Here is a 26490-nt window from a genome sequence, read left to right as displayed (position 1 = left end):
AGGGTTCAAGCGATTCTCCTGTCTCAGCCTCCTGAGAAGCTGGGATTACAGGAGTGCACCACCACACCCAGATAATTTTTTTCTTATTTTTAGTAGAGACAGGGTTTCGCCATGTTGTCCAGGCTGGTCTCGAACTCCTGACCTCAGGTGATCCGCCTGCCTTGGCCCCTAGGCGCCCAAGCCTGATCAGTTTTGTTTCCCAAAGATCTGAGATTTGCTTCTATTAGGCAGATCTGAATCAAAGCATTCCCAGGACCTATGATCTTAACTTCTGCAACCCTCCACAGGAGTCACAAAGTCCTGAGGCCAAACTGGCTGTACCTGAATCCTGATGGCCAAAATCAAGAGGGCCACTGATTGTATGGAAACCCAGCTACTCCCACTTTATGGTATGTACCTGCCCCTTACCTCAAAATACCTCTCCACTGTTCTGAAATTCCTCCCCTAGGAATTCAGCACTTTAGTTTTGCAAAGTTTGAACATCCTGTGCAACCCAACTCCTTTGGAAAGAGGCATGACGTCTTGACTCTAATTAACTAAAACTCGGAAGTGGAGGAGAGGAAGGACAGGGAAAGGACTGGAAGGGGAAGTGAGAGGGCTACTGAAGCTTTGTGCGGGACAGGAACGGTAGGCTGGACTGGCAGCAACCTCAAGGACACAGGGAGTCCAAAGGGTTGTTGACATACTGCGCCCTGCACCCCAAGTAAAACGTCTCTCAGAGAACAGGGCCAGGGCTCAATCTCCACCAAAGGCAGGCGCGTGGAGAAACGGGACCTCTACTTTCCCATCCCTCGCCTCGATTCTGCACCCGCTCTAGCTAGGGGGTCAAGCCCAGCAGCACCCGGACTGGAGGGGATATTTGCTCTCCAGGCCACAGTCCCGCCCACTGCAAGCGCCACCTTGGTAAGGGATTTCTCCGGGCAGAAGCAAACGGGAACTCATGGCCTTCTTTATTAAGATGAGATCTTCGAGTTCTGGCTGCCGCGCCAGGTCGCGCTACATTCCAACGCTCCTCCGCCACAGCCAGATCACTACACTCCTGCACGCGTTCCCACCGAGACTGCGCCTTCTTCCCCAACCCGAGCCTGTCCTTAAGTAAGATGGAGGCGAGCGCACTTCCGGCGTGTGTCCTTACGGGTGCGTCCGGGCGGCTGCTGCAGGTGCCACCTAGCAGGTTCCAGCCTCTTTGCTGCATAGATTACAACGGAGATGGCGGGCAAGCAGTCCGGCTGGAACCCGGTGGCTCTCCTCCAGCTCCTTCTCTGCGTGAACCCGATGGTGATGCCGCCCACCCAGGCCCGGAGTCTGCGCTTCGTTACCTTGGTAATGAGAGATGGGGTCACCAAAGAGTTCCCCGAAGCTAGAAGGGCAAAGGCCAGCTGGTGAGGGTCGGGGATCTTGGGAAGGAACAGCTGATTTAGGAGGGGACGCCTGGCCTGGAAAGCTCGGGGGCTGGGTTCAGGATTGACGTGAAGCCTTGGGTTATGGGGGTCAGGGCGACCGAATAGGTCGGGGTGAGTCTGCCCTGAGACAGGGAAGTAGGTGAATGATTAAGACTCATCTCTAAAGAAGCCTTTGGTTATCTTCTTTTCCCAAGTCCCCACCACACACATTGCTTTCACTTCTCTTTTCCCTTCCCACCGTACCTTGGCTTTGCCTGTGGTCTCCAGTGGCATTGTTTAGCCAAGTTAGAATCTCTGGAATCTGGAAGAAGTGACTGACTCCTAGCTGGGGTCTTTTGTAGCGAGTAGGCTTCCCAGAGGGAATGAGACTTCCTTCCCCAAAATGGGGCAAAAGATAGGCTCTGGGTTCCTATCAAGGAGACCCTTCTGACCTATAGGCCAACCATTTTCTTCCCTCAGCTGTACCGCCACGGAGACCGTTCACCAGTGAAGACATATCCCAAGGATCCCTATCAGGAAGAAGAATGGCCCCAGGGGTTTGGTCAGTTAACCAAGGTGGGTCAGAAGCCAGCCTTTCCTCAGGGTGAGCTGCAGAATGATGTCTAGAGCAGGCTACAGAACTTGGGCCCTACTCAACTGCCTTTTCCCACATGGGTGCGGACTTTGACCACATTTCATAACCTTCATCTCTGCGCCCATGATATTGCCATGCATGACTGTCCACTTAATGAAAGACTTCTGGGATCAGAGTAACTCACTCCAGCAAAGGGTAAACCTGGAAAGCAACAGGGCCTATACCCTATGGGGCTTGTGAGCCACCCCTTCCCTCTAGACCCTCTTAACCCTTGAGTTTGCCCACAGGAGGGGATGCTACAGCACTGGGAGCTTGGCCAGGCCCTGCGGCAGCGCTACCACGGCTTCTTAAACACCTCTTACCACCGGCAAGAGGTAAGGCTGGGAGCTCCAGAGGCAAAGGGAATGGGGGGTGTGCTGCCCTCATCGTTTGCCCTCAGGAAGCCCAAGGCTGAGACTGAGCACTTTGACCTCCTTCCCGTATTTTTGGTCACAACTACAGGAAAAGACATCTGAGAGCTGTCTGGAACAAAGCTCTAGGAGCTGAGTTGCCCCTGATTGGCTGGGAAGAGGCAAACCTGATTAAGCATCCAAATTCAGACTTAAGGGTGGGACTGGCAGAGGGTTTCCTGACTCTGTGAAATCACAGGCTTTCCATCCAAGACATTTACTGAGTACCTATTAAAGGCCAGGGACTGTGCTAGCACTTTGCACACAGTGGTGCACCACACAGATATGCTGTCTTCATGGAGCTTAGAATGTCATGGAATGTCATGGGGGTATCTGATGATAAACCAGATGGAGCCAAGATGAAAGGTGTTGAGGAAGACATGCATAGATAGGGCACATCAGGGAGACTGGCGAGTGTGCCTGCTCCTTGAGTCCTCGCCCCACCCCCACGATGGGGAAACTGTTCCTCTGGTTACCACGCTCAGCCACAGCTGTCTCAAGAGTCCCTAAACATTATTGTTCCCTGAAGGCCGAGCTCTGTCCTAAGCTTGTTCTTCCTCAGTTTCCTCCTCCCTTTTCATGAACCACTGTCTCATGATCTCTTCAGAATATGTACATATATTTTAAAGGGGCCTCGCTCTGTCACCCAAACTGTAGTACAGTGACCCAGTCATAGCTCACTGCCACCTCAAATTCCTGGGCTCAGGTGATCCTCCTGCCTCAGCCTCCCAAGTAGCTAGGACTACAGGTACCCGTTACACCTAATTTTAAAATTTTTTGTAGAGACAGGGTCTCACCGAGTTGCCCAGGCTGGTTTCAAACTCCTGGCCTCAAGTGATCCCCCTGCACTGGCCTCCCAAAGTGCTGGGATTATAGGCATGAGCCATGAGGCCCAGCCTTTATCTTATTTTTTGCTCCCTGGTCTCTAAGGATAGTCACTGGAAGCAGTTTCTGCCCCAAGGACCCTGATCTAGATAGGGAGACAGGTGTTGTTATAAAGCCAGACAGACTAGAAAGCCTTACTGATTGACTAAGCACTTTTGACTGGGAGGCAGGGGCATGGAGTCTTGCTTTGTCACCAGGTTGGAGTGCAGTGGTGTGATCTCAGCTCACTGCTATCTCTGCCTCTGGGTTCAAGCAATTCTTGTGCCTCCGCCTCCTGCGTAGCTGAGATTATAGGCACGTGCCACCACATCCAGCTAATTTTTGGATTTTTAGTAGAGACAGGGTTTCATCATTTTGGCCAGGATGGTCTTGATCTCCGGACCTCATGATCTGCGGAAAGGGCATTTCAATTAGTGCCATTTCCACCGGAGTTCTTCACAGAGCTATGACAACCCCTAGTGGAGTGTTTGAGAAACAGGGAAGGCCAGAGGCGAGAGCAGGGTGAGGGCCAGAGACAGGGTATCAAGAAAAAACAGGTTCTCCCCTGCGGCTCCACTTTGGGGTGACCAAAACTTCACACACACGCACGCACGCACACACACACACACGTAAGGCTTGTGTTGCCATCTCTGCAGGTTTATGTGCGAAGCACAGACTTTGACCGGACTCTCATGAGTGCTGAGGCCAACCTGGCTGGACTCTTCCCTCCCAACGGGATGCAGCGCTTCAACCCAAACATCTCGTGGCAGCCTATCCCTGTGCACACTGTGCCCATGGCTGAGGACAGGGTGAGAGTGGCCAGCCCCACCGGGGTGGCGGTGACGGGACAGCTCTGGCCGTGGACCTGCTGACGCCAGGCTCCTTTTCCCACTGCCTTTTCCTCACTTTGCTCTACAGCTGCTGAAGTTCCCGTTGGGCCCATGTCCCCGTTATGAGCAGCTGCAGAACGAGACTCGGCAGACACCAGAGTATCAGAACGAGAGCTCTCGCAATGCAGTGAGTAGGGGCGGAGGTGGAGGTCACCATGCTGTCTTTTCCCCACAGCAGGACTGATCCCCCGATCCATTTTCCATAGCAATTTCTGGACATGGTGGCCAACGAGACAGGGCTTACAGACCTGACACTGGAGAGCGTCTGGAATGTCTACGACACACTCTTCTGTGAGGTGAGCCCACGAGGGTGCTCACTCTGGTCACTCTTCTCCCCCTCAGCAGGCCCAGGTCACCAGGACAGTAGAACATGGTGCCTGATACTGTCACGCCCCTGGGGAGGTCCAGGGAGGCTGTGCTTGTGAAACCTGGGAACTTCCCTCACTGGTGACAGAGATCCTCAGAGTGGGAAACGGTTTGTTAATTGTCAGCAGTCCCTGCCGCTCTCCACCCAGAGCTCCTTTCTGCTGAGTCTCACTTTTCATGCCGGGGCTTCCTTGCCTGTACCCTGCAGCATCCACACCGACTGCCATGTCTACTGGCTCCAGGCCCTCTCCCTCTCTCTTCTCTCCCTCCGTCCCTCACACACACAGGCACCTTCCCACTGGGGAAGAGAGCTGCCCCCTGGAGAGGCTCTGGCCTAGGCCTGGGGCACTAACCTGCCCGCTGCGATACACAGCAAACGCACGGGCTGCGCCTGCCGCCCTGGGCCTCGCCCCAAACCATGCAGCGTCTGAGCCGGCTGAAGGACTTCAGCTTCCGCTTCCTCTTCGGAATCTACCAGCAGGCGGAGAAGGCCCGGCTTCAGGGGGGTGAGTGACAAGGGCAGCATGTCACTCTGCTCCTCAGGACCCTAAGGTCTGCTATGGGGGCTTCTCACACACTTCCCTCTCTACTGAAATATTCCCTGCTCTTTCAAAACGAAATCCCCCTCCTCATGCTGTCAGTCACCAGATTTCCCCAGCTCTCCCTCTTTTCTGCCATTCATACTCTTTTTTTTTTTTGGAGATGGAGTCTCACTCTGTTGCCCAGGTTAGAGTGCAGTGGCACAATCTCAGGTCACGGTAACCTTGGTTCCCGGGTTCAAGCAATTCTCTTGCCCCAGCCTCCCGAGTAGCTGGGATTACAGGTGTGCACCTCCACACCCAGCTAATTTTTGTATTTTTAGAAGAAAAGGGGTTTCACCGTGTTGGCCAGGCTGGTCTCGAACTCCTGACCTCAGGTGATCCACCTGCCTCGGCCTCCCAAAGTGCTGGGATTATAGGCATGAGCCGCTGCACCCGGCCTATTTATTTATTTTGAAACAGAGTCTTACTCTGTCACCCAGGTTTAAGTGCAGTGGCGTGATCTTGGCTCACTGTAACCTAGGTAGAGACCTCCTAGGTTCAAGGGATTCTCCTGCCTCAGCCTCCCAAGTAGCTGAGACTACAGGTGCATGCCACCACACCCAGCTAATTTTTGTATTTTTAGCAGAGACAGGGTTTCAATATATTGGTCAGGCTGGTCTCAAACTCCTAACCTCTGGTGATCTGCCCACTTTGGCCTTCCAAAGTGCTGGGATTACACGCATGAGCCACCGCCCCCAGCCCTGCCATTCATATTCTTAAGTTTCACCCACATCAGAAGATCCTCCCTCTCCTAAATGAATAGCCAACCCCAGAGAACCACTGGGGGCCATTTTGAGAAGGCTGAGAGTAACACACACACCAGCTTCCTCATTTGAGCACCCAAAGGCATGCCTGCTGTCAAACCTTTTGACATCTTAGTTTTCAGAGGATATGGCAGTTACCTGACAAGGACTCACCCACTGTGTACTCTGAAGCAATCTTAAGTTTACATTTGTTTCAAACTGAAGTGCTTCTATAAACATGGGCAGGTTTCCACATCCGTGATGAAATATAGGTAGAGGCTGGGTGCGGTGGCTCATGCCTGTAATGCCAGCACTTTGGGAGACTGAGGTGGGTAGATCACCTGAGGTCATGAGTTCGAGACCAGCCTGGCCAACATGGTGAAACGCCGTCTCTACTAAAAATACAAAAATCAGCTGGGTGTGGTGGTATGCACCTGTAATCCCAGCTACTGGGGAGGCTGAGGCAAGAGAATTGGCTTGAACCCGGGAGGCAGAGGTTGCAGTAAGCCGAAATCGTGCCACTGTACTCCAGACTGGGCGAAAGAGCAAGACTCTGTCTCAAAACAAAAAATAAAAAAAGAAAGAAATATAGGTAGATATCTTGTTTTGTCTTGTGTCCTTCTGTACATTTGACAGTTCTTAAGAGATAGGAGTGCCACAGAGTTCCTGCATGGTCCCTATGACACTCAAGAGTTCTCCATGTAGGTGATGAGGCCCAGGACTGGCAGGGGGCGAAAGGAGCACAGACAGGTCTAATTAGAAGGCAGAGGTGGCTGTAGCCACCAACACCAGGGACTTTTCTCCTTCAGGAGTCCTGCTGGCTCAGATACGGAAGAACTTGACCCTAATGGCGACCACCTCCCAGCTCCCCAAGCTGCTGGTTTACTCCGCGGTAAGCGCCTGTGCTCCCTGTGCTGTGTCAGGCAAGGAGCTGGATTTCTTCTCAGTTCCTAGGGATGCAGGGAACAGTGCTGATGGGGAGCCCCTCTCCCTCACAGCACGACACTACCCTGGTTGCCCTGCAAATGGCACTGGACGTCTACAATGGCGAACAAGCCCCCTACGCCTCCTGCCACATATTTGAACTGTACCAGGAAGATTCTGGGTGAGTGGAGCTAGCAGTGTTCTCTGGAAGGGGCCCTCAGGGGGTGGATCAGGGCAGCCCAAGGACCCCATTACGGGCAGGCTGAGCAGCTCCCAGGTGGCCTCCTGTCAACCCTCAGGAATTTCTCAGTGGAGATGTACTTTCGGAACGAGAGTGAGAGGGCCCCCTGGCCACTCAGCCTGCCTGGCTGCCCTCACCGCTGCCCACTGCAGGACTTCCTTCGCCTCACAGAGCCCGTCGTGCCCAAGGATTGGCAGCAAGAGTGCCAGCTGGCAAGCGGTCCTGCAGACACAGGTGAGCTGTCGCTGGCACGCTGCCACGGGCTTCTTTGCTAGTCACGCCCCAGACCAACCTGCAATTCACATCCACAAATCTCTAGAGCTCTTGAACTTCCAGCCATCTGACTGCATTTGCCGGGAGTCTCCTCCCCAGACGGCTTTGTGCCTTCTCCTGACTCCTCGCTCTCAGGTGATGTCTCACTTATATCACCGAGAAAATAAAAGCCAGGAGAGAATCAGCTTGTTCTCCCACCACCAGCTTCCCTGGCTTACTTGCTGGGGGAAGCCACTGCTTAGGGTGGCCTCTCCATCTGCACTCGGGTTCTCTCTCCTTACCTCTGCAAGGAGCTCTGATGCCTCTGCTTCTCTACTGGATCACTTCCCTTCCAAAAGCCCATCCAAGACCTCTGAGAGCCACCTCTTCCCCAGCCACCAGCCTCTTCCCTCTCAGAATGGAATCCACAAAAGAGCTGCCTAGATTCTGGCTCTGCTTCCTCACTGCCTGTTCTCTTAGACTCACATTAGACAGTCTTGTGTCACCTTCCACTACCCTGAAGCCACACTTGTCTTGTGACCAGTGACCTCCTCTTACCAAAACTAGTGACCAATTCTTAGCTTCTCTCACTTGTCAGCAGCATTATATAACTGGTCACCCCATCCTGAAACACTTTCTCGGCTTCTCCTGACTTTCAGGCGTCCCTTCCTCACTAAAGAACAGATGACCCAGGACTCATCCCTGGAGCTTTCCCCATCTGTGCACACTCCCAAGTGATCTCATGCAGCCTTGTTACTTTATGCCCATCTTCATGCTCACTTCTGTCCTTATGCCCTGACTCACAGATTCACGACCTCTTCTCTGAGCTACAGATTCATCTCCAGCTGCCGACTTGAGGGCTCTACGGGCATGTTAAGTCATCTCCAAGTCGCAGTGTCTAAAACCAGATGCTTTTCCTTCCAAAGCTGCTCTTCTTCCAGGCTTCCTTGTTTCAGTAAATGCCACAAGTCACCTAGTGGCAAAGTGTAACCCTTGGGGTCATTCTGAATATCGTTTCTCATGCCCCTCATCCAGTCCACTGCCAGATCAACTCAGCCTTTCCAATATTAAAACACGCTCTTGCCTTCCTTCAGTCCGATCTACCATCAGCTCTTGCCTGACCAACTGAAATGCTCCCTAAAGTTCTTTCTGGTTCTATTCTTGTCCCTGCCAGTCTTTTCAGCACAGCAGAGTTAACTTTTTTTTTTTTTTTTTTTTTTTGAGACGGAGTTTCGCTCTTGTTACCCAGGCTGGAGTGCAATGGCGCGATCTCGGCTCACTGCAACCTCCGCCTCCTGGGTTCAGGCAATTCTCCTGCCTCAGCCTCCTGAGTAGCTGGGATTACAGGCACGCGCCACCATGCCCAGCTAATTTTTTGTATTTTTAGTAGAGACGGGGTTTCACCATGTTGACGAGGATGGTCTCGATCTCTCGACCTCGTGATCCATCCGCCAGAGTTAACTTTTAAAACACATAAACCAGTTGACGCTACTGTCCTCTCAGCATTTTCCAATGGCTTCCCATCACATATGGAAGAAAATCCAAGTTCTTCACCACAGCCTTCCAGGCCCTGCTCCATCCGGTCTGCTGCCCCATCTCCTACTTGGTCCTTGCTTACTCTGCTCTGGTGAGACTGACTTTCTGGGTGATCCTAGCACGGGCCAGGCTTATCCCCACATCTGGTCCTTTTGCTCTTCCTTCCTGTCCTCTGCCCCATGACACTCTTCTCAGATCACTGTATGTCTTTGATGCCAGGTCTCTGTTAAAAATCTCACTTCCTCAATGATGCCTTGCCTGCTAACCTACTTTGTTTTGTCTCTCTGTACCACATTCATCACTGACCTGTCACTCCTATCATGTTTTTTTTTTTTGAGACAGTGTCATTCTGTTGCCCAGGCTGGAGTGCAGTGGCTTGATCTTGGCTCACTTTAGCTCCCGCCTTCGGGGTTCAAGTGATTCTCCCACCTCATCCTCCTGAGTAGCTGGGACTACAGGCATGCACCACCATGCCCAGCTAACTTTTGTGTTTTTAGTAGAAACAGGTTTTCCCCATGAAGGCCAGGCTGGTCTCAAACTCCTGACCTCAGGTGATCTGCCTGCCTTCGCCTCCCAAAGTGCTGGGATTACAGGCATGAGCCACTGTGCCCAGCCCATTTGCTTGTTTATTGCATCCCCTCTCCCAGCATGTAAACTCCATGAGAGCAGCGACTCTGTCTTGGCCACCTGTGTATCTCCTGTACAGTACCTGGCATATGACGGAACACTGATATGACATTTCTCTTTCCTCCCCATGCCCAGAGGTGATTGTGGCCTTGGCTGTATGTGGCTCCATCCTCTTCCTCCTCATAGTGCTGCTCCTCACCGTCCTCTTCCGGATGCAGGCCCAGCCTCCAGGCTACCGCCACGTCGCAGACGGGGAGGACCACGCCTGACAACCATTCAGCCCCCTTCGGAGGTGGGCTGGGCCCTCACTCCTGACTGTTGCTGCTCCCCAGCCCATGGACAGGAGACCCTGGGTTGGGCCTCTCTCTGATGACCCTAGCCAGATGAGCGAGTGGGGTTCAGCATGGCCCGTGGTCACGCCTGTCACCCAGCATTCCCATGCCTGATGTTTACCAAGTGCTATGTTGGACACTGGCTTTCTCCAAACAGGATTTGCCTCCTCCACACTCCCTACACACCCGAGATGGAAACCGGCGGTCGGTGTTCACTCAGGACCTAGGATTAGAGAATGGCAGAGTTGGTGCTCGATCCGCCTTGCACTTCTGTCAAGCCCTGCTCTTTCTCCTCCAGTCTGGTCTCTGGCGAATGGCTCAGAGGACACGGTCTTCCCTCTCATGAGTGCTTATTTTAGTGGGAAAAACAGCTAATACTAGGAGTACGAATATTGGCTCCCAAGGAACTGGGTCACCCAGCAACCAGCCAGCCACATTTCCCTTTGCCTGGAGCCACCATCGGACTCAGACAGAATGCTTCCGGAATCTTTGCCACCCTTTCATCTGGAGCAGGTCGGAAGGGTGTCTGTACTTGGGAGGGAGTGGGGAGTGGTGGGAGGGGAGCTGCTTGTCACACGGAATCAGGACACTGCTCTCCCTCAGCTGGGCTGGGGTCTCCAGGGACTTGAGTGACATGGAGGTTGTGAGCTGGAAAGCTCTAGACTGTGGTCCAGAATAGGGCTGGGGCAGCTCCTGGAGAATGAAAGTTTGGACTGCTAGTGCTCTTTCCTGTGCCTTTTCTTCATTTCTGAGACGCAGGAAGCTCTCTGACCAGGTCACTTCTGGAAAATCCACGCAGAAGCTCAGTCAGGTATGGTTTTATTGGCCATATCAAAAGAGAGCACAAATCAGATCACTGCTTGATCCCTCTGCTACCACACACCGAGGAGAAAAGTCATTTAGTTCCAAGAGAAGTTTGGTTCCAGGATAGATACAGAGGGACCCTTGCAGCAGCTGCATCACCAACTCTGGAGCAGTCCAGAGCAGTCCCACGACAGCGTCCCAGTCCCACAGTGCCTCAGGCCCCAGCACCCCTGTTCCAACCCTACATGTGGATACGTTAGGCCCTTTAACAAATTGCCACCTCTTGTAGGACTTGACCTCATGTGTGGGCGCCAAGGCCTTGTCTGGCCCACACCTTCTTTAGTGTCTCTCATTTCCGTGTCCTGGCTTCCTCCTGGCTCCAAATGAGAACGTGGTAACCTAGAAGGAGTGAGACCAGTCTGACTTACACCTTCTGTTCCCAGCCTCTCAGAGATTGGGGCTGGCCTGGGAACCTAGGATTTCACAAAGAAATATTAGGAAACTGGCCGGGTGCGGTGGCTCACGCCTGTAATCCCAGCACTTTGGGAGGCCAAGGAGGGCAGATAATCTCAGGTCAGGAGTTCAAGACCGGCTTGGCCAACATGGTGAAACCCCATCTCTACTAAAAATACAAAAAACATTAGCCGGGCATGGTGGCATTTCCCTGTAATCCCAGATAATCAGGAGGCTGAGGCAGGAGAATCACTTGAACCTGAGAGGCAGAGGTTGCAGTGAGTCAAGATCACACCATTATACCCCAGCCTGGGCAACAAGATTGAAACTCCATCTCAAAAAATGAAAGAAAGAAATACTAGAAGCTGGAAAGTAACCAGGCATTGCATGACCAAGACAAAGCCAGAGGGTTAGAGGGCCTCAGCTAAAGAGACCACTGTCTCCCAGCCATCTTCTTCACGGGCCACTGCCCTGGGGAGAATGAGGCAGGGCAGGGCTGAGGTTGGCCGGCACTGAACCTTGGGCAGTAGGGTCAGGCTTGGCAAGTCAGATACATCCTCCTCCTACTCACCCATTGCAGAGGCCAGCGTGTCCCCCATAGGATTGAACTCATTGAGCTGCAGAGATAAGAGTGTCAGCATGAGGAAGGGGTACGGTATTAGCAAAGACAGAGAAGGGCACAAAAGGCCTAATGTCTGGTCATTTCTGATCAATAATGTAGGTTGAATCCCTGCCTCCTGCCATCATTCTCTGAGGGTCCAAGCCTCACCGAACTAATGCCAGAAGATTCTGGGTCGTAGAGCTGACACATCATCTTCCCTGAGTTTCCATCGAACACATCGATTGTCCTCAATTCATAGGGAGTACAACTCTTGAAATTAGGATCTGGGTATCGGCCGACGACAATGAGGTTATAGCGAGGATGCCAGGCTGCCTAGGAGATGGAGGCCGGTCATGAGAGTAAACATAGAACAGGGTCAAGAGGGACATCAGAAACAAACAACAACAAAGAGGGACATCAAAAGTATTCTTTGGGCCCGGCACAGTGGCTCATGCCTGTAATCCCAGCACTTTGGGAGGCTGAGGCAGGCAGATCATGAGGTCGGGAAATCGAGACCATCCTGGCTGACATGGTGAAACACCGTCTCTACTAAAAATACAAACAAAAATTAGCTGGGCATGGTGGTGCACACCTGCAGTCCCAGCTACTTGGGAGGCTGAGGCAGGAGAATCGCTTGAACCTGGGAGGCGGAGGTTGCAGTGAACCAAGATCGTGCCACTGCCCTCCAGGCTGGGCAGCAAGAGTGAAAACGCTGTCTCAAAAAAAAAAAAAAAAAAAAAAAAGTCGTCTTTGCCAGTAACAAGCCAACCTAATAATGGAGCTAAGTCCTATACAAAACTACAAGAATGGTTTTTGGTTGTGTGTGCCTCTGCCATTGTACATTTTTAATCCCTAGCTGGCCTCCCTGGCCCTTAGGGCACCTTTGAGCCTTCTCCCTCTTTTGCATTTCCTAAGATCATACCAACTGATAAATGTTTTAACATCATACTGACCCAGATATCGACCTAAGAGCTAAGCCTACAACAAAGCAAAAAAAGCCTCTGGCGACCAAAACCTAACAGGACTTAAGTTCTGAAGGAACCCCACCATCATCCCCCTCCATCAACATGAATAAGAGTCGAGTATAAAATTGCTACTGGCTATAAAAGAGAGGAAACCCACATTCCCCAGATCACCCCAATAAAAACAAATCTGGCAGTTTTAGAATGAGAGAATTGGATGGAATTTTCCTAATTAAACTTATCAAGGAAGTTTTGAAGGAGGAAAGACACGGTTAGCAGGAAGGAAGAAATAATACATACAATAGCTTGGAAATAAGTCACAAATCACACGCAGGAAGCTGTAATGACTTAGGAAGCCTGGCTAGATATAAACTGGGACATGCAGACAGATGGATTATCAGGAACCCTGATGGACTAACAGGAACACCAACTAGGGAAGGATTCTTGACATTATTAAGAGCTTGGATCTGTTTGAGGTACATGGGGGCCACTCAGTATTCAATCACCATTTATTGAATACTTACCAGTACTTACCAGGTGCTGGGCATGGGGCCAAGTGCTTGAAGTATCCTGACTCATCCTCACAACAACCCTACCAGTTAGAGACTAGTATTCTCTTTTTGCAGATGAGGAAACAGATCCAAAATATAAGTAATTTGCTCAAGGATTCTATCCCGGGGGGCTCTGGCTGCTGGAAACTGGTGCTCCCCACCACTATGCTGAACTGACCAGGGAAGTCCAGGCATAAAACCTGAAGGTCTGAAGAGGATCTGTAATTCTGGAAAAGAATGCAGAACTGGCAGGCAAGAAGGCATTGAAGGACTTGAAAGCTATTAGTTTTGGGGACTAAGGATAGAGAAGCTATTAACAAGAGCCTGAGAAAAGATGGGTAAATAAGAGTTATTTTTCTCTGGGAGGCCGAGGTGGGTGGATCACGAGGTCAAGAAATCGAGACCATCCTGGTCAACATGGTGAAACCCCATCTCTACTAAAAATACAAAAACTTATCCGGGCATGGTGACATGTGCCTGTAATCCCAGCTACTCAGGAGGCTGAGGCAGGAGAATTGCCTGAACCCAGGAGGCGGAGGTTGCGGTGAGCCGAGATCGCGCCATTGCACTCCAGCCTGGGTAACAAGAGTGAAACTCCGTCTCAAAAAAAAAAAAAAAAAAGTTATTTTTATTATTAGAAGCCACCGAAACCTCTAAGACAAACTAAGAAAGTGAAGGTGCCAGGCGCGATGGCTCATGCCTGTAATCCCAGCATTTTGGGAGGCCAAGACGGGAGGATGGCTTGAACCTAACAGCTCAAGACCAGCTTAGGCAACATGGCAAAACCCCATCTCTACAAAAATGTTAAAAATTGCTGGGTGTGGTGGCACACACCTGTAGTCCAATCTACTCCTGAAGCTGAGGTGGAAGGGTTGCTTGAACCCAGGATTTTGAGGCTGCAGTGAGCTGTGTTTGTCACTGCACTCCAGCCTGGGTGACAGAGCAAGAACCTGTCCTTCAAAAAAAAGGACCAGCCTGGGCAACACAGGAAGACCCTGTCTCTACAAAAAAAAAAAAAAAAAAAAAAAAAAAAAAAAATGAGGTGAGAGGATTGTTGAGCCTGGGAGATCAAGGTTGCAATGAACCATGATCGCGCCACTGCAATCCCACCTGGGTGACAGAGCGAGAACCTGCCTTAAAAAAAAATGTGGGGCTGGGCGCGGTGGCTCATGCCTGTAATCCCAGCACTTTGGGAGGCTGAGGTGGGTGGATCACCTGAGGTCAGGAGTTCAAGACCAGCCTGGCCATCATGGTGAAACCCCATCTTTAAAAAAAAAAATTAAAAATGTGAAGGTTTGTGGGTCAACTGTCCACAGGTAACTGAAGCTGAGAAGACAGAACAAAGGGTCAGGATCTTGAAAATGCTCAGAGTGAGATCAGAGCTGGGCTGAAAAAACTCAGGAAAATAACTTACCAGAGAGAAAGAAAACTCAACCGTGTGAGATTGCAGAAGTGGGATAAAAGGAAGAGAGAGCCAAAGGGTCTGTGATGCTCTGTGCTCGGGCCAGGAGCGACCTGGGATAGCAGGCTTACCGCATCAGCCCTTCCCCACTGTGTGCAGACCTGCTCTGGCCTCATGATCACAGCTTCCTTCTGTGAGCTCCTTCCTGCCACTCACCTTGATGGGTGTGAGGTGCTGGAAGTGACGGTGAGGGTGCGGGATGAGACCCAGGGGGCAGTCCCACTGGGAGGCAGAGTAAATTCGGATCTCGCTCTTCTGGTCCGTGGTCAGGAGCCGGGCTCCATCCGGACTGAAACAAGCTGGCAAAGTGAAAAGCCCCTGAGCTGAAGGAACCACGAGCCCCCCGTGGTCCTGGCCTGGCAGGCCTTCTCCTGCAGCGATACCCTCCCTCCCACTCCGCTCAAGACAGGAGCGGAAGGGAAGAGGTGAATCTGGGCTGTGAACAATAAAAAGTCTGGAAACTCGGCAGCTGATGGGGACAGCCACACTCACAAAAATTCCCAGACAACAGCTTGGCAGATGCTATCGGGGTAAAGGTTTGACGTAGTGGCTTCCACGCTGAGGGAAGACCCCAGCAGTGGTCAGAGAGGCAGGGTCTGCAGGAGAGATGAGTTCTGGGATATCACACCTGCATTGACAGGATGCCTGTGTGGCAGCGAGTAGAGGAAGCTGGCTTTCCCTCTAACCTGGCGCAGGTCCCAGATTTTCACTGTTTGATCTACGGAGGCTGTGGCCAGGAACCAATCACAGCATGGGTTCAGGGCCACATGCGTCACTTTCTTTTTGTGCATTCTGAGATTCCAAAGCTGCAGAGAAGAGCTCGGTTCAGGTGGGGACACAGAACCGAGGCAGGGGTGAGGGCAGGAAAGGCAGGACATGGGAGAACCCACCTCTTTGCCGTCCATGTTCAGCAGGATCACGTTCCCCACATTGTCTCCTGTGACCACCATTCGGCTGCTGGCAGACACATCCAGGCTACAAAACCAGATGCTGGAGGGAGAGACTGTGTTGTAAGATTCTTGGGGACAGAGATAGGCCCATTTACTCACTGTTGCCGCTCCAGTGACTGCCCACAGCAGGCATTCAATAAATATTTGTTGAATGAATGAATAACTGTCTTGTGTGGATTCCCAGCGAGGAACATTCAGATCGCTCTACCATCCAGACAGAGGAAGTAGTAGGTAAGGGGGCTCAGAAATCTGTCTGGTTACTGCTGGGCCCAGGATCCCTAGCTCCTAAGAGTCCCTGAAGCAGACAAAGCTCAGACCATAAAGCAAGCCCCAGGGCACTTCCCCCTACACCCCAGGTTCTGAGTAAGCCTCCTTTATGGCTCTCTCCCTTCACTCTCCACCCTCCTTTGGACCAAAGGATACCATAAACCAAACAGGGATTGCATGGCCCTGTTCTCAGAACTGGCTGGAAGGGCACTTCTGCCCCCTTCTGAACATGGAGGGAAAAAACAACACAACCCAGAGCTCTTCGGGTCCTGCAAACCACTGGAAGGGATCATTGGCTAGTGGGGATGCTTCAGGGATCCTGTTATGCAGCCAGGAAAGCTTGGTTCAGTTTGTCTCAAAACGCTCAAATCCATGCTATACTGCCTTTTACCATCCCCTGTTAATATCTTCAAGCAGGAAGATTTCTTGTGGAAGAGTAGCCTGGAGCCTCGTCTATCCAATCACCTGCTGAATTGCCCATGCACTCCTCATCCCTGCCAACAGCCCAGGATCCATCCAATGCTAGTTACATCCCAGCACCCTCACTTAATTCCTCAGTGGGGAGTCAGAGTCCCTGCTCTAGGTGGAAATCAAAGTGACCAGCATTCTGTCATTTCTTATTTATTTATTTATTTTGAGACAGAGTTTTGCTCTTGTTGCCCAGGCTAAAGTGCAATGGTGCAATCTCAGTTCACTGCAACCTCTGCCTCCCAGGTTCAAGTTATTCTCTTGCCTTAGCCTCCCAAGTAGCTACAATTACAGGCAACTATCACCACGCCTGGCTAATTTTTTATATTTTTAGTAGAGACCGGGTTTCACAACCAGGCTAGTCTCGAACTCCTGACCTCAGGTGATCCACTCACCTTGGCCTCCCAAAGTACTGGGATTACAGGCATGAGCTACCACACCTGGCCACATTCTCTAAGTTCTCCAGCCACTTACTCTTGGGAAGTCCAGAGCACTTTATGGACAAGATTCCATCCACGTACGCTTCCACCCAGGAACAGGTCAGGTTATGACACCACAGCGAGTGTGAGGAATTAAGTTTCAAGTTCTTAGCTGCTGCTCCATTCTCTAGGTGGCTTTCTAGGGCCACACCATGCTGGCTTATCTAGTGAGGGTCAAGGTCTAGTTTAATACAGGTATGACTTACAGAAGAGCTGAGGCTTCAGAACACCTTCCCAAAGCAGCAAACCACCTGGACCAAAGTGAGAGCAGCCAAGGAGCAGTTTGAGAAAGAGAAAGCACGGCGCAAAGTGGCTGACATCTTTCCTCTCTTCCCTGTGCCAGGCTAGGTTAAGGAAATGGAATCCGGACACTCTTGTCGGAAAACTACACCTCAGCTTAGAAGCCCTTTCCCCTGCTAGTTAAACTACTCACTTGATGGTGTCTGAGCTGGCAAAGACTCGTAGAATGTTGCCTTTAAAGTCTTGCAGCCTAGTTGTTCCCTCCATTGAGGAGGCGTAAAACTGGTTGGTATTGAGAGGGTTAAACTTCAGCCCAGTGATGCTCCCTCCAGCTCCAATCTAACACGAGGAAGGAAAAAGCCAGTGAGTGATGATGGGCCTGGCCGTGAGGAAGCAGGCTTGGGCACACGTGCTGTGCTCCCACAGAAGCACCACTTGGCCAGCGCTTGGGGCCAGGCCAGCTTAGACACCTGAACACTGAGACGCTCGCCACGGGGCCCTTCACTTCTTTTCCTTTGAAATAGGGTCTTTCCATGTCACTTAGGTACAGCCTCTGGAGTGCAGTGAGACAAACACAGCTCATTGCCGCCTCAACCCCCTGGGCTCAAGCGATCCTCCCACCCCAGCCTCCCAAGTAGCAGGGACTACAGGTGTGCGCCACCATGCTCAGCTAATTTTTCTATTTTTTTAAAATGGGGTTTTGTCATGTTGCTCAGGCTGGTGTTGAACTCTTGAGCTCAAGCAATCTGCCCACCTTGACCTCCCTAAGTGCCGGGATTATAAGCGCTAATTAAAAAAAAAAAAAATTCGGTAGACACAGGGTCTCATTGTGTTGCCCAGTCTGGTTTTGAACTCCTGCACTCAAGCAATCCTCCTGCCACAGCTTCCCAAAGTGCTAGGTTACAGGCATGAGCCACTTTGCCCGGTCCCTTCATTTCTTTTTTTTGAGATGGAGTCCTGCTCTGTTGCCCAGGCTGGTGTGCAGTGGCGCAATCTTGGCTCCCTGCAACCTCTGCCTAGCAGGTTCAAGTGATTCTCCTGCCTCAGCCTCCGCCTGGCTAATTTTTGTATTTCTAGTAGAGACGGGGTTTCACACATTGGCCAGGCTGGTCCTGAACCTCTGACCTCAGGTGATCCACTCCCCTTGACCTCCCAAAGTGCTGGGATTACAGGCGTGAGCCACCATGCCTGGCCTCCCTTCATTTCTTATGGCTTTATTTTTATTTAAAAAAAATTAACATATAGGCCAGGCGCAGTGGCTCAAGCCTGTAATCCCAGCACTTTGGGAGGCCGAGGCGGGCAGGTGGATCACGAGGTCAAGAGATGGAGACCATCCTGGTCAACATGGTGAAACCCCGTCTCTACTAAAAATACAAAAAAATTAGCTGGGTATGGTGGCGCGTGCCTGTAATTCCAGCTACTCAGGAGGCTGAGGCAGGAGAATTGCCTGAACCCAGGAGGCGGAGGTTGCGGTGAGCCGAGATCGTGCCATTGCACTCCAGCCTGGGTAACAAGAGCGAAACTCCATCTCAAAAAAAAAAAAAAAAAAAAATTAAATTAAAAACAGGATGTCATGTAAATGAATTATGCGGTATGCAGACTTTTGAGACTATCTTGTTGCATTTCACTCATCATGCCTCCGAGATTCATCCAAGTTGCTGTATCGATAGCTCATCTCCCTTTATTGCTCAAGTATTCCATTCTATGGATGTGCGCTAATTTGTTATTACCACAGCGCTCTCTTTAAAAGAGGTTCGGCTCAGAGCAGAGGTTGGATTAGGACGGCAGGAGTCGGATCTGTGCCCCTTCCTATTTTTCCAAGTATCCCAGAAAATGATGATGAAAATAAACATGATAATATCAATGGCTTAACCTTATTAAGTGCTTACTATGTATCAGGCACTGGTTTTTTTGGGGGATTTTCTTTTTCTTTTTTTTTTTTTAAAGACAGGGTTTCACTATGTTGGTCAGGCTGGTATTGAACTCCCGACCTCAGGTGATCCGCCCGCCTTGGCCTCCAAAGTGCTCAGATTACAGGTGTGAGCTACCAGGCCCGGCCCTGGGGGGATTTTCTTTGTGTGTGTCTTTTTTTTTTTTGAGACGGAGTTTCGCTCTTGTTACCCAGGCTGGAGTGCAATGGTGCGATCTCAGCTCACCGCAACCTCCTCCTCCTGGGTGCAGGCAATTCTCCTGCCTCAGCCTCCTGAGTAGCTGGGATTACAGGCACGTGCCATCATGCCCAGCTAATTTTTTTTGTATTTTTAGTAGAGACGGGGTTTCACCATGTTGACCAGGATGGTCTCGATCTCTTGACCTCGTGATCCACCCGCCTCGGCCTCCCAAAGTGCTGGGATTACAGGCTTGAGCCACCACGCCCGGCCAGTGTGTGTCTTTTTTTTTAAGATGGAGTTTGTGCCCAGGCTGGAGTGCAGTGGCACAATCTCAGCTCACTGTAGCCTCCACCTCCTGGGTTCAAGCAATCCTCCTGTCTACACCTCCTGGGTAGCTGGGATTACATGCCTGCACTATCACATCCAGCTAATTTTTTGTATTTTTAGTAAAGACAGGTTTCACCATGTTCGTCAGGCTGGTCTTGAACTCCTGACCTCGTGATCTGCCCGCCTCAGCCTCCCAAAGTGCCGAGATTACAGGCATGAGCCACCGTGTCCAGTCAACCTCACGGTCATTCTAATGCTCATGGTCTGCCAAATGCTTGCTGGCAATATGACAATCTTCTGCTCCCTCCAGTTGAGTTCTATGCTTACCAAACCAAGGGTTAGTTGTAGTCATTCTCAAACCTGTTTATTCCAGTTGTACCTTTCACTGTAATTAATACCAAATTTATTAAGCACGTAAACTGATGAAACACACGCAAAAACAGAGGCTATTGTTACTTCCATAAAAGTCATGTTGAAAGCGTTTCAAGAACTCGGTAATGACCTGCAAAAACAATAGCCATTGGCTGGCACACTAGCTCACACCTACAATCCCAGTATGTTGGGAGGTTGGGCAGGAGAATCACTTGAGGCCAGTTCGAAACCTTGATGCAGTGGTGCAATGACGGCTCAGTGAAGCCCAACCTCCTGGGCTCAAGCGATCCTCCTGCCTCATCCTCCCAAGTCACTGTGGCTATAGATATGTGTCACTAATTTTTTTTTTTTTTTTTTTTTTTTTTTTTGCAGAGACAGGGTCTCACTATGTTACTCAGGCTGGTCTCGAATTCCTGGGTTCAAGCAATTCTTCCATCTTGGCCTCCCAAAGTGCTGGCATAAGCCCCTGTGTCCAGCCTCTACAAAAAATTATTAAAATTTAGCTAGATGTGACGGTGCACACCTGTGCTCACAGCTATTCAAGAAGCTGAGGCCAGATGATCACTTGAGCCCAGGAGTTCAAGGCTACAGTGAGCTATGATCCCGCCACTGTATTCCAGCCTGGGCAGCAGAGCAAGACCCTGTCTCTATTAAAAAAAAAAAAAAAAGCCATCAAATTAAGCATGGAGTGAGATACTTATAAAAGATTAAAGTGAGTTAATAAAAATTTTAAAAGAATCTGCAATCAGATTGCTTCACAAATGCCTTTACTCTGTATACTGAAAACCATAAATTCGGCTGGGCTCAGTGGCTCACGCCTTTAATCCCAGCACTTTGGGAGGCCAAGGCAAGTGGATCATGAGGTCAGGAGATTAAAATCATCCTGGCCAACACAGTGAAACCCCGTCTCTACTAAAACACAAAAAAATTAGCTGGGCGTGGTGGCGTGCATCTGTACTCCCAGCTACTCGGGAGGCGGAGGCAGGGGAATCACTTGAACACGGGCAGCAGAGGATGCTGTGACGTGAGATCGTGCCACTGCACTACAGCCTGGGCAACAGAGCAAGACTCCGTCTCAAAAACCAACCAACCAACCAACAAACACCACCATAAATTCATATTAATGTCTTCAAATTTAACACCGCAGAGTTAATTCGAGTTTCTCTCTTTCCATATTTATAATTCCCTTCTTTGACAGTGAAAAATCTGGTTCCCATTACACTCAATATACGTACATATTTCATTAATCTTGTATGTAACCAATCTTCCACACTTGCCACACGCTTCCCAAACGCAAGTCTAATCCTTAGGCTGCTTGAACTCTGTCACCCTCCCTAGGGCACAATGACCCTCTCCCCTCTCTCCACTCCTTCAACCATGCAGACACAACTTCCTTGCCCACATCAGGCTGCCCCTCTCCATGCAAAAGCCCTGTTGAGCCCACTTGGGTCCAGCACCCCACTCTAGGCCTCCTTGAAGTTCAGTCTCCTCACTCCTGCTTCAGACTTCACTATTCTATGCCAGGCCTCCTCTACTCTTCACTCCTGCCTGCATGGATGCCCTTCTGATCTTGCTTGGGCCCAGTCCCTATGTACTGAGCTGCCATGTGCCACCTGTACTGACATCCACCTCAGCTTCAGGGGCCTCAGCACCTGGCACTTCCAGCAATGTAGCCTCCCCACTATGTAAACATCTAGCTTGCTTGATCCTACCTAATGACTTTTGGTTTGAACTGTTCAGGAAGGGAAGATGATGATGAGGAAAGAAGATAGATCTCAGCTTGCTGCTACCTCCGCCTCCCAGGTTCAAGTGATTCTCCAGCCTCAGCCTCCTGAGTACCTAGGATTATAGGCTCACACTACCATGCTCAGCTAAGTTTTGTATTTTTAGTGGAGATGGGAGTTTCAGCATGTTGGCCAGGTTGGTCTAAAACGCCTGACCTCAAATGATCCACCTGCCTCAGCCTACCAAAGTGCTGAGATTAGTCATGAGCCATTGCACCTGGCTAAGGAAGAGATATTGATCTTTCTTTTTTTTTTTTTTTTTTTTGAGATGGCGTCCCATGCTCTTGCCCAGGCTGGAGTGCAGTAGCACAATCTTGGCTCACTGCAAACTCTGCCTTTGAGATTCAAGCAATTCTCCTGCTTCAGCCTCCAGAGTAGCTGGGATTACGGGCACCTGCCACCAGGCTCGGCTAATTTTTGTTTATTTTTAGTAGAGACAGGGTTTTCCCATGTTGGCCACGCTGGTCTCGAACTTCTGACCTCAGATGATCTACCCACTTTGGCCTCCCAAAGTGCTGAGATTATATGCGTGAGCCCAGCCAGATAAGTGATCTTAAAGTCTCTCCACAGACTAGAAAAAGAAGGAATAATTCCCAAGCTAATGAGGTCAGCATAATCTTTTTTTTTTTTTTTTTTTTTTTGAGACAGAGTCTTACTCTGTCACTCAGCTGATGTGCAGTGGTGCAATCTCGGCTCACTACAACCTCTGCCTCTTGGGCTCAAGCAATTCTCAGAAATCAGCATAATCTTGATACATAAATTTGACAAGGATTTGGCAAATTTTATGCACAAATACAGATGCAAAAATCTTAAAATATTACCCAACTCAAACCAGTAATATTTAAAAATGATAAATACAACAAAACCAGGATGAACTTATTCCAAGAATGCAAGGTTGGTTTAACTATTAAAAGTCAATCAGGCTAGCTGAGCATGGTAGCAGGTGCCTGTAATCCCAGCTTCTTAGGAGGCTGAGGCAGGAGAATTGCTTGAACCTGGGAGGTGGAGGTTGCAGTGAGCAGAGATTGCACCAGTGCACTCTGGCCTAGGCAACAAGAGTGAAACTCTGTCTCAAAAAAAAAAAAAAAAAAAAAAAGATTAATATACAGAATATATGAAGAACTCCTGCAAAACAACAACAAATAACCCAACTAAAAAATAGGCAAACAGGAGTTCAAGACCAGCCTGGGAGACACAGCAAGACTCAGTCCCTACCAAAAAAAAAATTTTTTTTTTTTTTTTGAGACGGAGTTTTGCTCTTGTTACCCAGGCTGGAGGGCAATGGCGTGATCTCGGCTCACTGCAACCTCCGCCTCCTGGATTCAGGCAATTCTCCTGCCTCAACCTCCTGAGTAGCTGGGATTACAGGCACGCGCCACCATGCCCAGCTCATTTTTTGTATTTTCAGTAGAGACGGGGTTTCACCATTTTGACCAGGATGGTCTCGATCTCTTGACCTTGTGATCCACCCACCTCGGCCTCCCAAAGTGCTGGGATTACAGGCGTGAGTCACCACAGCTGGCGCAAAAAAAAAAAAAAAATTTTTTTTTTTTTAAGTTACTAGGTCCTTTCTGTAGGAGATAGTGAAAAAAAAACAAAACAAAGTTAGCAGGGTATGGTGGCAAGCACCTGTAGTCCCAGTTACTCGGGAGGCTAAGGCAGCAGGATTGATGGAGCCCAGAAGTTCGAGGCTGCAGTGAGCTATGATCACGTCACTGCACTGCAGCGTGGGTGACCAAGTGAGACCCTGTTTCAAAAAAGAAAAGGCAAAGGACTTGAACAGACATTCCTTCAAAGAAAATATACAAATGGCCAACAAGGTAAAGATGCTTAACATTGCTAATGATTAGAGAAATGCAAATGAAACCACACTGCTATCACCTCGCACCCCTTAGGATGGCCATTATCAAAAAAAAACAGAAAAGGCCGGGCACGGTGGCTCACACCTGTAATCCCAGCACTTTGTGAGGGCAAGGTGGGTGAATCACCTGAGGTCAGGAGTTCGAGACCAGCCTGGCCAACATGACAAAACTTCTCTCTACTAAAAATACAAAAATTAGCCAGGCATGGTGGCAGGCACCTGTAATCCCAGTTACTTGGGAGGGTGAGTCAAGAGAATCACTTGAACTCGGGAGGCAGAGATTGCAGTGAGCCGAGACTGTGCCACCACATTCCAGCCTGGGTGACAAAGCAAGACTCCATAAAAAAAAGAAAAGAAGTATTGGTGAGGAAGTGGAGAAGTTGGAACATTTTTACACTGCTGATGGGAACATGAGATGGTATAGCCAGTACAAAAAACAGTATGGAGGTTCTTCAAAAAATGAACAGAGGCTGGACACGGTGGCTCACGCCTGTAATCTTAGCACTTTGGGAGGCCAAGGTGGGTGGATCACCTGAGGTCAGGAGTTCAAGACCAGCCTGACCATCATGGTGAAACCCCATCTTAAAAAAAAAAAAAAGACGAAAGATTTATACAATCTGAAGAGAAAAAAGCCAGGCGCGGTGGCTCAAGCCTGTAATCCCAGCACTTTGGGAGGCTAAGGCGGGTAGATCACGAGGTCAAGAGATCGAGACCATTCTGGTCAACATGGTGAAACCCCGTCTCTACTAAAAATACGAAACATTAGCTGGGCATGGTGGCGCGTGCCTGTAATCCCAGCTACTCAGGAGGCTGAGGCAGGAGAATTGCCTGAACCCAGGAGGCGGAGGTTGTGAGGTTGTGGTGAGCAGAGATCGCGCCATTGCACTCCAGCCTGGGTAACAGGAGCAAAACTCCATCTCAAAAAAAAAAAAAAAAAATGAACAACAGAATTACCATTTGATGAAGCAATCCTACTTCTTGGCAAATGCCCCAAGGAACTGGAATCAGGGTCTCAAAGGCATATTGCACACCCATATTCACTGCAGCACTATTCACGATAGCCAGAAGATGAAATCAACCCAAGTATTCATCAATGAATAAACGGAAGTAAACAAAAGGTGATACATACAAATGATGAAATATTATTCAGTCTTAAAAAAGAAGGAAATTCTGTTACATGCTACAACACGGATGAATCTTAAAACACTGCGTTAAGTGAAATAAGCCCATCACAAAAAGACAAATACTGTATGATTCCACTTATATGAGATATCTAAAGTCATCAAACTCACAGAAACAGAAAGTAGTACTGTGGTTGCCAGGGGCTAAGGGAAGGGAGAAGTGGAGGCTTGTTGTTCAGTGGGTATAGAGTATCAGTTTTATAAGAAAAAAGTTCTGTTTTTTTTTCTAGAGATCTGGTGCACAACAATGTCAACATAGTTAACATTACTACACTTGAAAATGGTTAAGATAATAAGTGTTGTTATGTGTTTTCTACCACAGTTTTTTTATTTTTTAATGAGATGGAGGCTTGCTCTGTTGCCCAGGCTGGAGTACAGTGGCATAATCTGTCATTACAACCTCTGCCTCCTGGGTTCTGTGTCTTAAAAAAAAAAAAAAAAAGCATCTCTAACAAGTAACACTGCTTTAAAAAAAAAAAAAAAAGTGTGGGTTAGGTGCAGTGGCTCATGCCTGTAATACCAGCACTTTGGGAGGCCAAGTCAGGAGGATCACTTGAGGTCAGGAGTTCAAGACCAGCCTGGCCAACATAGTAAAACCCGGTCTCTACTAAAAATACAAAAATTAGCTGGGCGTGGTGGTGTGTGCCTGTAATCCCAGCTACCTAGGAGGTTAAGGCAGGAGAACTGCTTGAACCGGGAGGCAGAAGTTGCAGTGAGCCGAGATCATGCCACTGTCCTCCAGCCTGGGCGACAAGAGCAAAACTATATCTCAAAAAAAAAAAAAAAAAAAAAAAAAAGACACAGGATCTCACTCTGTCACCCTGGCTGGAAAGCACTGTTGTGATCATGATTCACTGTAAACTTTAACTTCTGGGCTCAAATGATCCTCTCACTTCAGCCTCCCAAGTAGCTGGGACTATAGGTACATGCCACTGTACACGGCTAATTTTTAAAATTTTTTTGAGAGACAGGGTCTCACTCTGTTGCCCTTGCTTCAAGTTATCCCTCCACTTTGTCCTCTCAAAAAAGTGTTGAGCCAGGCACGGGCCTGTAATCCCAGCACTTTGGGAGGCCAAGGCGGGTGGATCATGAGGTCAAGAGATCGAGACCATCCTGGTCAACATGGTGAAACCCCGGCTCTACTAAAAATACAAAACATTAGCTGGACGTGGTGGCGCATACCTGTAATCCCAGCTACTCAGGAGGCTGAGGCAGGAGAATTGCCTGAACCCAGGAGGCGGAGGTTGCGGTGAGCCGAGATCGCACCATTGCACTCCAGCCTGGGTAACAAGAGCGAAACTCCGCCTCAAAAAAAAAAAAAAAAAGTGTTGAGATTACAGGCGTGAGCCACCATGGCCAGCAAAGGGATGTAACTGTAAAGACAAAAACATGAGGGAAAAAAATTTTAATGAAAAAATTAAATATGGCCGGGCGCGGTGGCTCAAGCCTGTAATCCCAGCACTTTGGGAGGCCGAGGCGGGTGGATCACGAGGTCGAGAGATCGAGACCATCCTGGTCAACATGTGAAACCCCGTCTCTACTAAAAATACAAAAAAACTAGCTGGGCGTGGTGGCGCGTGCCTGTAATCCCAGCTACTTAGGAGGCTGAGGCAGGAGAATTGCCTGAACCCAGGAGGCGGAGGTTGCGGTGAGCCGAGATCGCGCCATTGCACTCCAGCCTGGGTAACAAGAGCGGAACTCCGTCTCAAAAAAAAAAAAAAAAAAAAAAAAAAAAAAAAAAGAAAAAATTAAATATAGCCGGGCACAGTGGCTCAAGCCTGTAATCCCAGCACTTTGGGAGGCCGAGGCGGGTAGATCACGAGGTCGAGAGATCG

General features: G+C 49.7%; 2 protein-coding genes across 3 annotated transcripts in view; one reads left to right on the top strand and one right to left on the bottom strand.

Moving 5' to 3' along the window:
* Window positions 1–1123: 1123 nt before the first annotated feature.
* ACP2 (acid phosphatase 2, lysosomal) lies at window positions 1124–10501 on the top strand. The gene is made up of 12 exons (XM_010334128.3): window positions 1124–1323; window positions 1863–1958; window positions 2265–2351; window positions 3947–4099; window positions 4209–4307; window positions 4387–4476; window positions 4920–5052; window positions 6680–6762; window positions 6869–6975; window positions 7094–7269; window positions 9586–9742; window positions 9940–10501. Exons 1-11 carry the CDS (start codon window positions 1210–1212, stop codon window positions 9717–9719), a joined length of 1272 nt encoding a protein of 423 aa, XP_010332430.1. The 5' UTR covers window positions 1124–1209; the 3' UTR covers window positions 9720–9742; window positions 9940–10501.
* Window positions 10502–10585: 84 nt separating this feature from the next.
* Window positions 10586–26490, bottom strand: part of DDB2 (damage specific DNA binding protein 2) — a 31484-nt gene continuing 15579 nt past the window's right edge. Inside the window, exons 4-10 of one of the 2 annotated variants that reach the window (XM_003920062.4) lie at window positions 17213–17358; window positions 15506–15605; window positions 15244–15421; window positions 14772–14914; window positions 11809–11973; window positions 11611–11656; window positions 10586–10985 (exon numbers count right to left, since the gene is read on the bottom strand). In XM_003920062.4, coding sequence (XP_003920111.1) covers window positions 10936–10985; window positions 11611–11656; window positions 11809–11973; window positions 14772–14914; window positions 15244–15421; window positions 15506–15605; window positions 17213–17358 — 828 coding nt within the window. In that variant the 3' untranslated portion in view covers window positions 10586–10935. The remainder of the gene's footprint in view (window positions 10986–11610; window positions 11657–11808; window positions 11974–14771; window positions 14915–15243; window positions 15422–15505; window positions 15606–17212; window positions 17359–26490) is intronic. The other variant, XM_010334144.3, reaches the window with a different exon arrangement.

The sequence above is a fragment of the Saimiri boliviensis genome, chromosome 6 (genome assembly GCF_048565385.1).
Source record: "Saimiri boliviensis isolate mSaiBol1 chromosome 6, mSaiBol1.pri, whole genome shotgun sequence".
NCBI classification, from domain to species: Eukaryota; Metazoa; Chordata; class Mammalia; order Primates; family Cebidae; genus Saimiri; species Saimiri boliviensis.
Note: the sequence above shows the minus strand (reverse complement) of the source record. Positions and strands in the feature narration are given on the sequence as shown.